This window comes from Parasteatoda tepidariorum, chromosome 11 (assembly GCF_982258835.1).
Source record: "Parasteatoda tepidariorum strain Cologne lab strain chromosome 11, Ptep-v5.0, whole genome shotgun sequence".
Taxonomy (NCBI): Eukaryota; Metazoa; Arthropoda; class Arachnida; order Araneae; family Theridiidae; genus Parasteatoda; species Parasteatoda tepidariorum.
In genome coordinates, this window is record NC_141765.1 from 46,369,961 (window position 1) to 46,384,336 (window position 14,376).

The 14,376-nt window shown below is 27.5% G+C and overlaps 1 protein-coding gene and 1 long non-coding RNA gene across 2 annotated transcripts; both read right to left on the minus strand.

Annotated features, from left to right (window-relative positions):
- Positions 1-702: 702 nt before the first annotated feature.
- LOC147801794 (uncharacterized) lies at positions 703-14,259 on the minus strand. The gene is made up of 3 exons (XR_015430504.1): positions 14,100-14,259; positions 5,415-5,581; positions 703-944 (listed from the first exon to the last, which is right to left on the minus strand). It is a non-coding gene; the product is annotated as an uncharacterized LOC147801794 (long non-coding RNA).
- On the minus strand, positions 10,998-12,201 carry LOC147801795 (uncharacterized). The gene has a single exon (XM_087155000.1). The coding sequence runs from the start codon at positions 12,012-12,014 to the stop codon at positions 11,064-11,066; it is 951 nt and encodes a 316-aa protein (XP_087011126.1). The 5' UTR covers positions 12,015-12,201; the 3' UTR covers positions 10,998-11,063.
- Positions 14,260-14,376: the final 117 nt, after the last annotated feature.

Below are 14,376 nucleotides of genomic sequence, written 5' to 3' on the forward strand. Positions count from 1 at the left end.
CACACTAGCCCCATGTAGTAAGGTTAGTGTGGACAACCTGCTTTTTTTTAAAAAAAAAAATTAATATGGAAAAACTAAATAACATTTTCCAGATATAAACCAGAATACAGTAAAAGGTCCAAATTATTGTTAAAAAAATATTTCATAAGTGAAAAATTATACATGGTTTTTTTTTTGTTGTTGACAAATTTGTAAAAAATGTCCACATATACATAGATGTTTAAAAAGAAAGTGCTCATAATTAAAGTTGAGAAGAGTCTATAACAAAATCTATGCAAGAAAACTTTATGAAAATAGGATAGTGAAATAATAGAAATTTTACATAGCAAAAAATAAATAAAAACTAAAACTAGTTGACAGACAACGTAATAGAGAACATAGTGCCCTACATCACTGTTCAGAGACAGGTGTGATAGGATCTGACACATAATAGACATATCTGGGAGGCCAAGCTGTAGGGAATTGACAGCTGGATCACTCCAGTGGAAGCTTTTGGAACCCTTATCTCCGAAATAAAACTTCCACTATTTCATTATATCACTAGGCAAGTTTTGATTAAATCCTGCCATATAGTTTTTAAACATAATGCTTGCAAATGCCACATTTTATTTAAGAACACTCTCCATATTTCAAAAAGCTTTTAAAATCCCTTAACAGTTGGATATTAATAATGAGTTAATACTTACAAATAAGTGTACACACTTTCAACTTAAATATTTATTTTGAACTTTAACTGAAAAACATAAAATTTGTTTAAGCTATATGTATACATCATTCAATATTCATAAAAAATCTGACGAACTGCATTCCACAAAAAAGTTTGAAGCCATTCGAAAGTCTTCCAATGGATATTTATTTTCTAATAATAATAACTTTACTTAAAATTCTCCAAGATTCTTTTTGGGAGGAGTGAGATTGAAGAATAATACTCCCGAATTCAAAACCTGAAATAAAACAATCAATTTGGTTTAATGCAAAAATATATACAATTAAGCAATAAAAATATCAAGATCACATCAAATTAAAGGGGTCACGCAGATAGAATTTACTGAGTTAATCTGCCCCCACCACCTTCATAAATCAAAATATATCTGCAATCCAAAAGAAAACAGGTAGAGAATATTATTGCAAAAATAAGGCTTATCCAAACTTAATAGTAAAATTTAAATTTGCAAATTTAAGGTCAATAAAAATTAACACTAGAAATTTAAGTTTAAATTTAGTTTGAAACTTGAAATTGTACTAAAAAAGGAAGATGAAATAAACTATATGCCACCGTGTGTTGTGAATAGGGTTCACAACAGCAATAAACACATTTAAATTTAAAAATATTTCCTACAAGCACTTCCATTATTCACCATATTTCGGACCGTGTTTCAAGTTCTCAATGAGAGGGGGCAGTATTTGGAGAGGTTGTTTCACCTTCTGGTAAAAGAATTTCTGCTGGTGCAATATAAAATTAGCACAACAAATATTTTTAAAATGCATGGGAATTCTATGTGAAAAAATATTTTTCGTTACCATTTTGTAAATTTCATAGATTGATTTTAGTAACATTTGTCATCCTACTGGTGTGAACTGTAGTTGTGAAGAAACGGGGGTAAAGTATAAACAATGGGCAATCTCCACCGTGTACAGTTGTTTCTAGTTGCATTGTTAGAAGCAGGGTTCGTGATTTTTCTGATTTTTTTAAAAAAAATCGGATTATTTTGATTTAAATCAGATTTTTTTTATTTAAATCAGATTTTTTTGATTTTTATTCAAACACACTATAAGAGTTTTAATTTATGATTAAAAAAACTTTATAAATGTTTAATCAAAATTAAATTAATATCAAAACTATATTATAACAATATTTTAGAAGCTCTAACTTATTAAAATAATTTTTCATTATAATGCATAGCGACCATTTTAATACAAAGGCATGATTGAAATTAAAAGACAAGATAAAAAAGATAATTTAAAGAATACTACTTTAACTAGTAACACAAAGTTTCAATTAGCACACCATAATTTTAACTTAAAATTGTGATCTCTTTTTTTTTCTCTTGATTTATAAAATGGCAAAATAAATGCAACAGATTGTGTTTATAAATGTTGTCATTCATCAAAAAATAAATATTCACTCTATATATTTTTATGTTAAAATATTCATTTTTAATCCTATATCAAAATACATAAGTTAGGGTAAATAAAATTTTTAAAAAATCTATGTACTCATTGGAAATTTTTTTCACAAAAGAAAATCTGATAATTTCAAAGATGCTGTGAACATATTTTGAGAAAAAAAATACCAGTGAATAACCCTTCTGCTTCAAATAGACTTTGAAAGGGAAGAATGACACTATATCAGGAAAAAAATATCTGAACTCAGCTTTTTTTTTTTTCTTTCTATTTTTGGCATATTAAGGTAATTTCTTTTTAATATAGCCTCAAGCTTTAGAAATATAGAAATTTCCATCAATAAACTATAATGTAGATTAGAATTCCATGCTTTTTTAATCAAAAGGTAGAATTTTAATTAACATTTGCTTTTTTTCTTTTTGAAAAAAAATCATGTTTATTTACTTTCTATAGCTATGCAAGTCTATATTAAGACAGCATTAAATATTTACTTTAATCTGTACTTTCAATGTTAAGAATCAAAAGATTTTTAAACATGTAATTTCAAATGTGTTTAACACACACCAAGAAAGAAAGTAATTTCGTTAATGCAGCAATTTATTTAAAGTAAATTTTAAAACTAAGAAAAGAAAATAATAAAAGTATCAATAATTTAAAGCACTGTTTTTTAACTTTTAAAATCAATATAATATATATATAAAAATCAATTGATTTAAATCAATGATTTTTTTAAAAAAATCATTTGATTTTAATCATGATTTAAATCGTGATTTAAATCAAGCTGATTTAAATCAACGAACCCTGGTTAGAAGTAAAAAAAAAAAAAAGTTTACACCACACAGCTAAACTATGCATAGCAGTCTGTTAAAGTATACAGTCGAGTATTCACTTTTTTTTCCTGAAAAGATTATGCAAGAATTTCTGCTTTATCACTGCATAGCTCTTTTGCAGACAAATTGTGGCATTACTGCAGATGTTTTGGTGAAATATTCAAATCTTTCTAAAAAACTTGTGTTACAATAACTACGTTATCAATCAATCTACTTTATACAATCTTCAGCTGTCTGATAGATTGTTTGGGTATCAGATTTTGAAAGATAGAGAAAAGATACCTCTTCAATAATGATAGGAAAAAATCTTTGCTGATACATTTGATCTCCATTATTATTTATTTTTTTGAAGATCACAAAAGAAAAATTACATGCAGACGTTGCGATAATCTACAGTCTTGTGCTTGAGGCTTTAATGCTACAGGAAGGGACCATGAGCTGACACTTTCAGTAAATTTTTTACACATCATATCAATATTTTGAAGAACAATAGAATCATGAGATAGGGTAACCCGGGGTAATTCACGATCACTCTGTTTCTGGGGTAAATAATGATCACATAAGTTTTATTATAAAAAAATTATTTTTTTTTTAAATTTGAGACATGGACAAGAATGCTTGTACACTTTACTAAAGTATAACTACATTTACTTAAGAAATTTTTTTTGTTTAATCTAACAAAATAAGTATCTTTTAAACTGCTTTCTGTATTTTCCATTTCAAAGATGGGTTTCAAAATTTGCACATTTCTGCAAAGATCCCCCTCATTCTCTTAATAATAAATATTTTGAGTTATTTTCTTTTTCTTTGATATAAAAGTAGTGTAAGCTTTTGTTTAATTGTTTCAAATCAACGGTAAACTTTATAATTGATTACAGGAAACTATATCAAATGTTGCCCCCTACAGATGGGGTAATTATTGATCACTGGGGTAATTCCTGATCATTCTAATTTCTTCTTATAAATAGTATATAAAATAGCTTTAAATAGCTAATTGTCTTTTCTTAAATAACAGTTCATATTTATTAAGTGGAATTTTTGTTTTGAACAAAATTTGTTTTTAACTGTATACAAGACTGTATTCTGATTTGCACCATTTCTGGTTTGTCTTACCTTGCTTCTATCTTAATTTTATGTGTGTACATTGTTAGAATAATTTTTTAAGTTTATAAATAAGCCTCGTATAATTGTTAGAATAATTTTTAACTTTATAAATTAGCCTAGTATAAATATGGTGAGAAATTATAAGCCTAAAAAGGATACTAAGCTTCTAGAAAACAAAATGAGTGAATTTCTTTTAATGATTGAAAATTAAAATTTCAGTGTAGAGAGCTGCTGCCAGAGCTGTTGGCATACCTTACTTAACTTTACACTTTCCCTTAATGAAGTTAAAAAAATCCAGCAAAAGTAACCCATGTGGGAACTCTCTTATATTTCAGAAGAACATGAGAATGAGTTGGCTGATTGCCTAAAATGTATGGCACGATGTAAAGATTTTTGAAAATCTAAAGCGTTAATCGTTCTTCTTGCTTTCAAATAAATCGTTTTATTAGCTGCTTAAACACATCTTTTTGGTTTATTTTTTTATCTTGATGTCTTATTTGTTAGTTACCATTATATAATTATTTTCAAACAGCCCCTTTACAATAAAAGTGGTGATCAGTAATTACCCCAGAAGTGATCAGGAATTACTCCAGAAATGATCAAGACCAGGGGTAATTCCTGATCACTAAAAATTTAAAATCTTTTAAATACTAATTAGATTTTCAAACAAAAGAAGTTGGAATAGGACTCATCTCATATAGCCTCAAACTTCCAGTAAATATTAAAATTCTATTTTGAATAGCTTTTTCATAAAATAGATGTTTGCGTTTTTTTGATCAGGAATTGCCCCAGGTCACCCTAACTATTTAAAAACTTGAGTATCTCAAGCAAGCTTTATTGATTTAACACTTTTAAGCTCAATTCCAAATACTTATGTTTATTTTGATAACATTAAAAATAGTTCAAACTAAAAGCAATTAATTTGCTGGTTCTTTAAAAGAAGGCTTTTGGTCTTGAATAACTGAATCAATTTTTAGAAATTCTAACAGGAAACTAAAAGCATCTCGCTGACTTTTTTTTAGATAGTTTTCGCTACAAAAATATTTTTTAATCTTGCAAACATTGGAAAAAAAAAAACAGTTTACATCAGTTATTGATTTAATCATTCTTCTTTAATCAAAGAAGATAATTCTTAAATAATTTTTTTAATAAAATAATTTGAGTTTCAACAACTTAAAAATAAAAACCCAGGCAGAATTGAATTTTTAAAGAAATAAATTTTTAATAAGCGTAGTGTTTTCGAGTAAGACATCCTTTGCCACCTATTAGAAGTTTTTCTTGGCTACCTACAATGTAACAAAATAGTATCTGGCAGAAAAAAAATCAATAGTGAAAAACACATAATAGGATACTTACATAAAAAGCAGTAAGTGAAAAGAATAAAGTGCCTGCTACCAAAACAAAGTTATTTCCAACTTGACGTCGGCTATACCCACTTTGAAAAGATTCTGTAGGTATAACATCATTTAGTGTTGGTTTACGTATGGAAGGACTATGCTCAGACATGCAACGCTTGGTAGGTCCTACAAGAAAAAATAATAAACTACTGAAAATTCAGCCCACAAAAGTTTCACATTCAAAAAAAAAAAAATCTAACTTTTTATAAAAATTAATTTCAAAGAAAAGAAATATAGCAAGTGTTATATAAAATATGGTAACATCAAGAGTGAAAAATAAATCATAAAATATTAGAGGTAAAAAAGCCACAGGTATTGCGGAATTACTCTTAATGCTTTAGCACCTATTAACATTAACTGTTTTAAGCTCTGCATTGATGTAAAATTCAATTTTCACTGTACCATAGACTCATGAAAAAAAAAATTTCTGTTTGATTTTAATTTCTTAAAATGTTAAGAAGTCAAAAAATTAAATCATGTGCTTCAAATATTTTCAGTTTCAAATTTATTGAATGTTTAGATAATATTTTGTAATGAATAATTTTAAATCTAGGATGAAAATTTTATAAATATGGAGTCCTATAGAAATCAGTGCTGGTAATAAATATAGGGCAAATATACTGAGACAAGCACTATCAGTCATATTAGTGAGTTTAAGAGTAATTTGCAAACTTGAAAAACAGCAAATTTCATTTAACAGCTGGTGCCAGAAAAAGGGTTGTATAGTTTAGTTACAAAACCTGACATCACCCAGGCATGAAAGTGGTTGAAATTAAAAAAAAAGCTCAACTTTTACAAAGCAGGAAGGGGGGGGGGGAGTGTTCCATATAATACTGTGAAGTCGAGGAGATATACATAAAAGCAACTTTTTTAAATTTAGTATTTAAGTGACAGAAGCATTTAGACAGTGAAATAAAATTTTTTTAAATATAATTTTAAATTTTGATCACTACTATATTAAAGAAAATTAAGCAATTATAGGAAAATGCAGCATAATTATCATTTTAAATTAATTACGGGTCAATCATTTTAAATTAAAACAGTCGCCAACTTTCACTTTAATATCTTCTGATAGATTATTACTGACAATTGCAGTCACTTTGACCAATCAAACTTGAATTTATTTTTTTCGGTAGCGGGTAGCATCAACTGTACGCACTTTGGGTTCGCCTTTTAAATTGACTACCATCGTTATAATAGATTCATGTTACTCATAGCTGCAAGCTTGTTTTTAAAATCGCACAATACGAATCGCGATATTGGTTTTTAAAATCACGTGAATAAGAATCGGGATGTTGGATTTTAAGAATCGTGAGAATAAGAATCGCAATGTTAGATTTTAAAATCGGGTGAATAAGAATCACGATATTGGATTTTAAAAGCACGAAAATACGCATTGCGATATTGAATTTTTAAATCGCGTAAATAAGAATCACGATGCCTAATTTTTAGATATTTATACTTTCAATACTTATCGCAACGAATAATTTTTAAATCTCATATAAATACGAAAATCGATGTTTGATATTACAATCGTGTGATAACGAGTTGCAATATTGAATACGAATTGCGACACTGGATTTTTAAATTGCGTGAATGGAATGGGAATTGCGAGTACGATTTTTAAATCACATAAAAACAAATCGCAACAAGTACTTTTAAATCAGTTAAATACGAAAATCGATGATTTGCATGAAAATAGTCTGAATAAGAATTGCAATTTTAGCAGTTTCCGGAGCTCGGCGCAGTTCCTAATATTTAAAATTCTGAAAATCAGCCAAACAAAAGAAATCAAATATCAACGGCCGAAACGAAACTGCTTAGAACTCTTTTTCCAATCTATAGCGGAAGTCGCAGTTGTCAGGAGGCTACTGCCGGGGAGGGGGGAGTTCGTCTCCAGTTTGACTATTGTTTAGGCTGCTTGGATTTCTCGTATTGGACTCCGCTAAAATTTAAGTTTTTGGAACATGGTCAGAAATTTATAAAATTGGGAGAAAAAAGCGGATTTCCGCTTTTTCGCGGAAATCTTTCATCCCTGAGCACCAGAAAATAACTTTTGTCACTCTTAGTCAAAATGACATAAAAACCAAAACATAGTTTTAAATGTTTATTTCTGTCAAAACTAAATAGCTTAAGAGGACGCGATACCCAGATAAAAAACCGGAATTGGCAAAATCAGAGTTGTAATAGTCACCCTTTGGGGGCGTCGCTTTGAGGGAGGAGTGAATTGGTACAGTGACAGTGATATATGATAGAGGGTCAGTTAAACTATCCCATCCTTCCCTTAGCAAAACTGAACAATATAAGCATTAGTTTCGAAAAGTGATTCTGGGTACGCGGTCTTTTATTTTTAAACCCATTCTTAGTTTCGTTGTGAAATATCCAGAATAGACATTCTAACTATTTATTTGTATGTAAATAGGTGTTTACAAGATAATGGGGATTACTTATATCTTACAATTAATTCGTTTCAAATTAAAACACCAAGAAGAATATAAATTTTTATTAATGTGTGTGGAATTAATTAAAGTAACTTAGTTTTAATAATCGGAGCTAGAACTGCTAATTATATTGAGCTGTAAATATATGAAGAAATATAATTATAAAAATTCTGAAAAATACATAATTTATTGAAACGTAGGCAATTTATTAAGTCATAATACAGAATTGAAAAAATTATTAAAACTTATACTAATATAATAAAAAGTTATAAAAATAAAAAAATAAGAATTAATTATAAAATATGATAAAAGAAAAATCAAACGCTTTTTAAATTGCATCAAAGAAAATTTTTGTTTTGATGTATCTTTTTCAAACTTACATTCACCATCCGGGAAAATTTTATTTTCTGTAAATAAGTATAATAATTTCTCAATAAATTTTTTAATTTATTTATATTGCTTTGTAATTTTGCTGAATTACAAATTACATTGTTTTGTATTTGTCTGAGAATTTTTCTCCTTTCATTTTCAATAGTTTAAGACACATACGTATATTAGAATATGGGTGTGTGTTTGTGCAAAGGAAAAAGAAAATTTAAAAATAAATATTTCTACACAAAAATAATTTTTTATTTTTTTCCGTTTCAATAATTTTATATTCTTTTCTGTTTCATACATTTCAATCTCCATTTGAATTATTAAAATTTCTGTTTGAGTATTATTCAATTATTCTTCAATAATTGAGTACTATTCAATTCTGTTTGAGTATTATTCATATTATTTTTGTATTTTAGTATTATTTATTTACTCTCCTTTTTTAAAGCGAATTCTCACCACATGTTCCATATTACTTCAGCCTCAGAAAGATGGAATTCAGATGAAACATCTGTTAGCGTATAGTTTGATAATCAACGAATTAAAAAAAAATTTCCCCTCGATTTTTATTTTTCTGTTATTCTACTTTGTTCTCTAAAGTTTTAAAATTTTGTTTTGATCACATCTTGAATTCTTTACTTTCATTTTAATTGTGTATCTATGAGCACACACCTGTTCATACAGATACATATAAAATCTAAGAGACACTATATTTAAAAAAAAATGGTCATTTTGTTATTTTGGGTGTTTAAATTCAGTGAAGAAAATTTTCTCGAACTACTTTTTTGATGTATGAAACATATGTTTTGTAACATATGTTTGAAACATATGTTACTTTTTTGTTGTTATTTACGTAATGAAATATAAACTTATTTATAACGCAGATAAGTTTGCAGACATATGTCAGAACTTCGCAAACACAAAAATAAATAATAAATCAAAAATAGAGAAAATGACTGTAATATTACAAAAAACTCTAATTTTGTGGGCGAAGCATGCAATTAAAAAAACTCTCTAATTAAAAGCATAAAAAATCTTTATTTATAACCATCCTGATCTTTTACTTCCGTATAATCAAGATAAAAACATAAAAAGGAAAAAATAAAAAATTTAAATTACAAAATAGAGCAAATATAAATAGTTTACATGTGTGCATTACAAACAGTATAACTTGAGTCACAAGAAATGTATAATTGCAATAGATTTATTATGTTTACATATGGTGACAAAATGAAGGCTAAAAACAAGAACACAACTCTTACTTTATCACAGATGGAAAAAAGGAATGTAATATCAAAAAGTTAATTAAAGGTAAAATTGGCAAAGTAAATAATACAATGCTAATTATGGGCATTTTATAGTAGTTAAAAGTCGAAGTAAACATTTATTTTCTTAAAGTGAACATTTTTCTGTTAATTTTAAATAGCCATCGAAATATCCTGCAAGATATAAAAACGTGTTTCTCAACAAAAGATTTTTAATATAATTTTCTTTAAAAAAGTTTTTAAAGATAAAAGCTATTTTGCAATAAAATACTAAAAATTGGTGTTATATTTTTTTTTTCTAAAAATTTTAATGCAACTCGCTAATATCACCTACATACTCCCCTATCCCCATTGTCTCATGATTAAATTAATCTGAATACATTGTATGTTATTAAATTTATGGTATGTCTTAATGGATTAAAATAAATTAATTGTGATATAAATTAAAAATTGATTTATCCAAAATGTAGTTTTAGCGATGATTATTTGAATACATATAAAGTAACGACTTTTAATAGCAAGTCTGTCAAATTGCTATAACTACTTATTTTAGAGAATAATAATTCTGATTCAATAATTGCAAATAATGCTGACAAAAAAACAAAAGAAAAGAAAAGAATACTAAAATATAGAATTAAAAAATAAAGTCAGGCAAGAATAAATAAAGCAAATAGGCATTATGATGAGCAGGCAATAAAAATTTTAAGAAATGTTAAAATATAATATTCATGTTTAAATCTAGCATTAGTATATAAAACAAAATAAATAAAAATCTGAGCAACAACATGTGTTGCTGAGAAATATAGAGCATTTGCGAGAAGGAAAATTATAATATACAATCGTTGACACTGTGAAAGCAAAATTTTACTGAGAAAACTCATGATACTAGGCAATTCTGTAAACTAGCACAAGTATTTTTTCGGGCAAACTCATGGTCCTAAATAAATGTGGAAATTTTGAAGATAAAATATGAGTAACTAAAACAAATAATAGTGAAAAAAAAATTCTTTTCAAGAATATACACTATGATGTACAGTTGCAAACATTAAATTTGAAAATAATAATAATAATAATATATATATGTACATTTAGCACTGTCAGCAATGTGAAGAAAATATAACATTATTAATAAAATCTGGAAATACTATACAAAATAAAAATCTGGATGCTGAGACATAAGAAGCACTTGCTAAAGGGAAGGGAAAATTAAAATGTATGTATATGCATGTATATGTATGTATGTATATGCATGTATATGTATGTATATGCATATATATATATATGTATATATATATATATATATATATATATATATATATATATATATATATATATATATATATATATAATGAGTGCTGTTTACTTGCAGCTTAAGCGCAATAAATGATACTTATTGTTTTTCTTAACTTTCTTAGTGTTTTCTTGTATTTATTTATTTATATATATATATATATATATATATATATATATATATATATATATATATATTTGGTGGCATTATTAATTATAAATTTAAAATTACGAAAATTATACTGCGATTTTTGAATTCTTTTCATTAATAGCTGCAATTATGTACTGTGGGTTTCTTATAGGAAGTGATCTTGTAAAACGAGGATCAATTATTTCTGGCAGCAGGCAGTCGAAATAGAAATTCTTTAATTTTTGTTCCATTTTATTTTCCCAAAACTCGTCATCTCGTTTTATGTTTTCTATTTTGATCCCTTTGGGTGTCCATAAAACAAAAAGGCAAAAACTTTTTCTAGTAATGTGTAATTGTCCTTGGACTTGATAATAAAAAATGTGGTTTGTATTGATTCCAAGGATATTTGTTTTAGTTTTATCTACCTTCCAAAATGTTACTTTTCGTGATAAAATTCCTTCGTCAGGAGTGATATCGTAACATTTGGCCGGGCATTTTACTTCGATTATACCATCATTACCTACTAAACCATCCGGCGAAGCAGCTAAAAATGGTAAGTCCTTATCAATGAAGAGACCGCATGGGGAGACATTGTGGTTTAGATTTTGCAAAGCATTTATTGCATCAACTTCATGTCTCTTCCCATACCTCATTGCTTCAGTGCTGAGATCGAAATAAAGAAGCTTCTTTATGATGGTGTCGCATTTCGTTGTGGGGAGTTTATTACAAACGACACCAAAATTGGAAGCTGTGAGGCGCTTCTTTCTCTCAAGCATCCATCTCGCCGAATTTTGTTGACCACGAGTGTCTTTCTCGATTTCTAGTATACCGAGTTCGTCGATGTTTATTTCAGCCAAGAATTTGTCTTTTTTATATGAGTAATCTTCCTCATTCAAATCCGGTCTCTCTGCATAGACGCCGTATGCCGCATCACCCGTTGTTTTATGAAATAGGCGCTTTCGACCTAGTAATTTTCGGCGAGCTTCTGTCTGCTGTCTCTTACGCACTCTGCGTTCTTCCGATCTTTTTGAATGAACTCCTGGGCTTCTCTGAAACATTTGTTTATAGAGAGCCCGTAATGGAGTTTTACTGTTGTGAGAGACAACTGCAGCGTTACACCGTGTTTGATAGGAGCCACGCTGACTATAATTGACCCTCTTTCCTCCAACAAATTTAGCAATTATGCTGTTGAACTGCTCAACGCTATTGTTGTTGGATTTGAACAGTAAGCTTCTAGAGTTGTCAGCCAGGTGAAACAAATTTAACAATTTTTTAACAAATTTAACAATTTAATTAAGGTAAAACAAATTTAATATTAAGAGTACAATTTCTTTTTTTTAGTGCAAACAAAAAATTAGCTAAGAGAGATGAAACGTTAGGTCCTTCCGGTATTCCATCAACTAGGAAAAAAAAATATCTTTTCCATTTTAAAGATAATTATTGAAAAGACAAAAATTAATTGGAATTTCCCAATAATCAAAATCGCAATTAAAGATTTTTTCAAAACATAGTAATAATTCAAAAGAACATCTTTTAGTTTAGAAAGGGGAATGCTATTGAAAAGATCTTGGAAATCATAAGTGGCAATAGAATTAATTTTATTATGTTTAATAAATTCTAAAATCGGTGGATTATTAGTGATAATCCAAGAAAAATCCTCTTTAATAATATTGTTGATAATTTTATTTAAGTAGTTAAAGAAAAAGGTGCCAAGTTTAATTAGGAAAGTATTAGACCCACATGTGACTGTTCTGAAATTTATTGTAATTTTGTGAAATTTAGGACTGATATTTAAGTAAAGAAATTTCATATTGCTAGTTTCAATTTTTAACCTCTTATATAAAGCTAAAAAAATTTTTATGACAATATTATAATTTAAATTACGAAGTTTAAAATTTTTACTATTTTTTAAAAGTGCTACATAAAATTTTTTACAGAAGATTGCATAATTATTGTTAGCTTAATTGATATATATAATTAACTAATTAAATATATTTATCCTACAATGTTTTGATAAGTTGTTATTGCCAAAATTAAGAAGAAAAAATAATAATAAATAACATAAGAAAATTCGAAAGAAAGTCTTCCATCCTAACTCATTTTAAAGAAAGAGAATGAAATAAAAACTGTTTTCAACCACAACAGAAGACCCCAAGGCTATTTAACCCCTCAACTATTCAAAGAAAGTAAAGAGGCTTTTCTCCTAACCCCCCAAAAGATCTCCCCACTAGAACTTTTACTCGTATTGGTAAATGAAGGGAGGACAGATGGGAGGCGTGGTTTAGGCTCTTTTCCCAATTTTTTTAAGAATTTTTTCATCTTTCTTTCCTAATAACACATTTCATAATTGAAGAAAATAATTACTAGTTATTTCTTCTGGTAGCTTGAAATGTATAGTTCGAGTAAGTGAACTCAAAAATAAAGATTTACTAAATGAATTTTGATAAAAAACGGATTTCAAGAACATGTCTCTATTACCGATATTTAAACTCCATTAATAATTTAAAATTTATGGTAAAACAAAAAGTGATTTCATAAGACCTTAGAGTAAACTATGAACTTTCAAATGCTGAAAGAATTTTTCCAAAATATCAAAATGCAAAAAAGTTATTAGCAAATGAAGCTCCCATAGAAAAAGCATTAGCAGCTGGCATTGAGAGGGTAGGTATTGCGTCCTCTTAAAAATTCTATACTGAATCATGAAAAAAAAAATTCTAAGTCAAATCCCCCTACTAATCTTGAAGATACTGGAGCAAGGAAATCAGCATCCCACCAAGCTTCCATGAGGAAAATGATGTAGACATTTTACAAAATTACACTCAAAATCGACTTCATTTTTGAACAAAATGACAATTTTATTTTGACTATAGATCCATATGAAGTAATACCGTACTCTTTGAAGCACAGTTTGTATCTAACTTGAATCATTAAAAACTTAATTAACAAGTAAAATATAAGCTTGCAATCTTGTTGATCATCTAGTAAAAAAAATAATAAACAGAGATATGAAACTTTAGGGTAGAACCAATTTTTTATACATTATTTTTACATATACGAAATACCCATGACGTTATATGTTATATTAAAAGATTGTTTAATTTTTGTAAGAAAGGTCGAAGTAAAAAAAAATAACGTATACTTACTGAGCAATTTAATCGCTTTTGTGTTGAACAAAATTTTCGTCAACATATCTTATATTAGTTTTTTTTAAACAATTAATTAAAACTGTAAATATAAATAACTCAATGTTGGTAAGCACAGAGAAATTTTTTTATATGGAGTTGAGTTGTAAGAAGCAAGTTGTTGCCGGCAATTAAAAAACATATAAATTTAAATTAAATTTTATAAGCGTATTATTTTCTTTTCTTTAAAGAATATGCTTTTATAAATTTTTCAAAACACATATATACCTTAAAATAT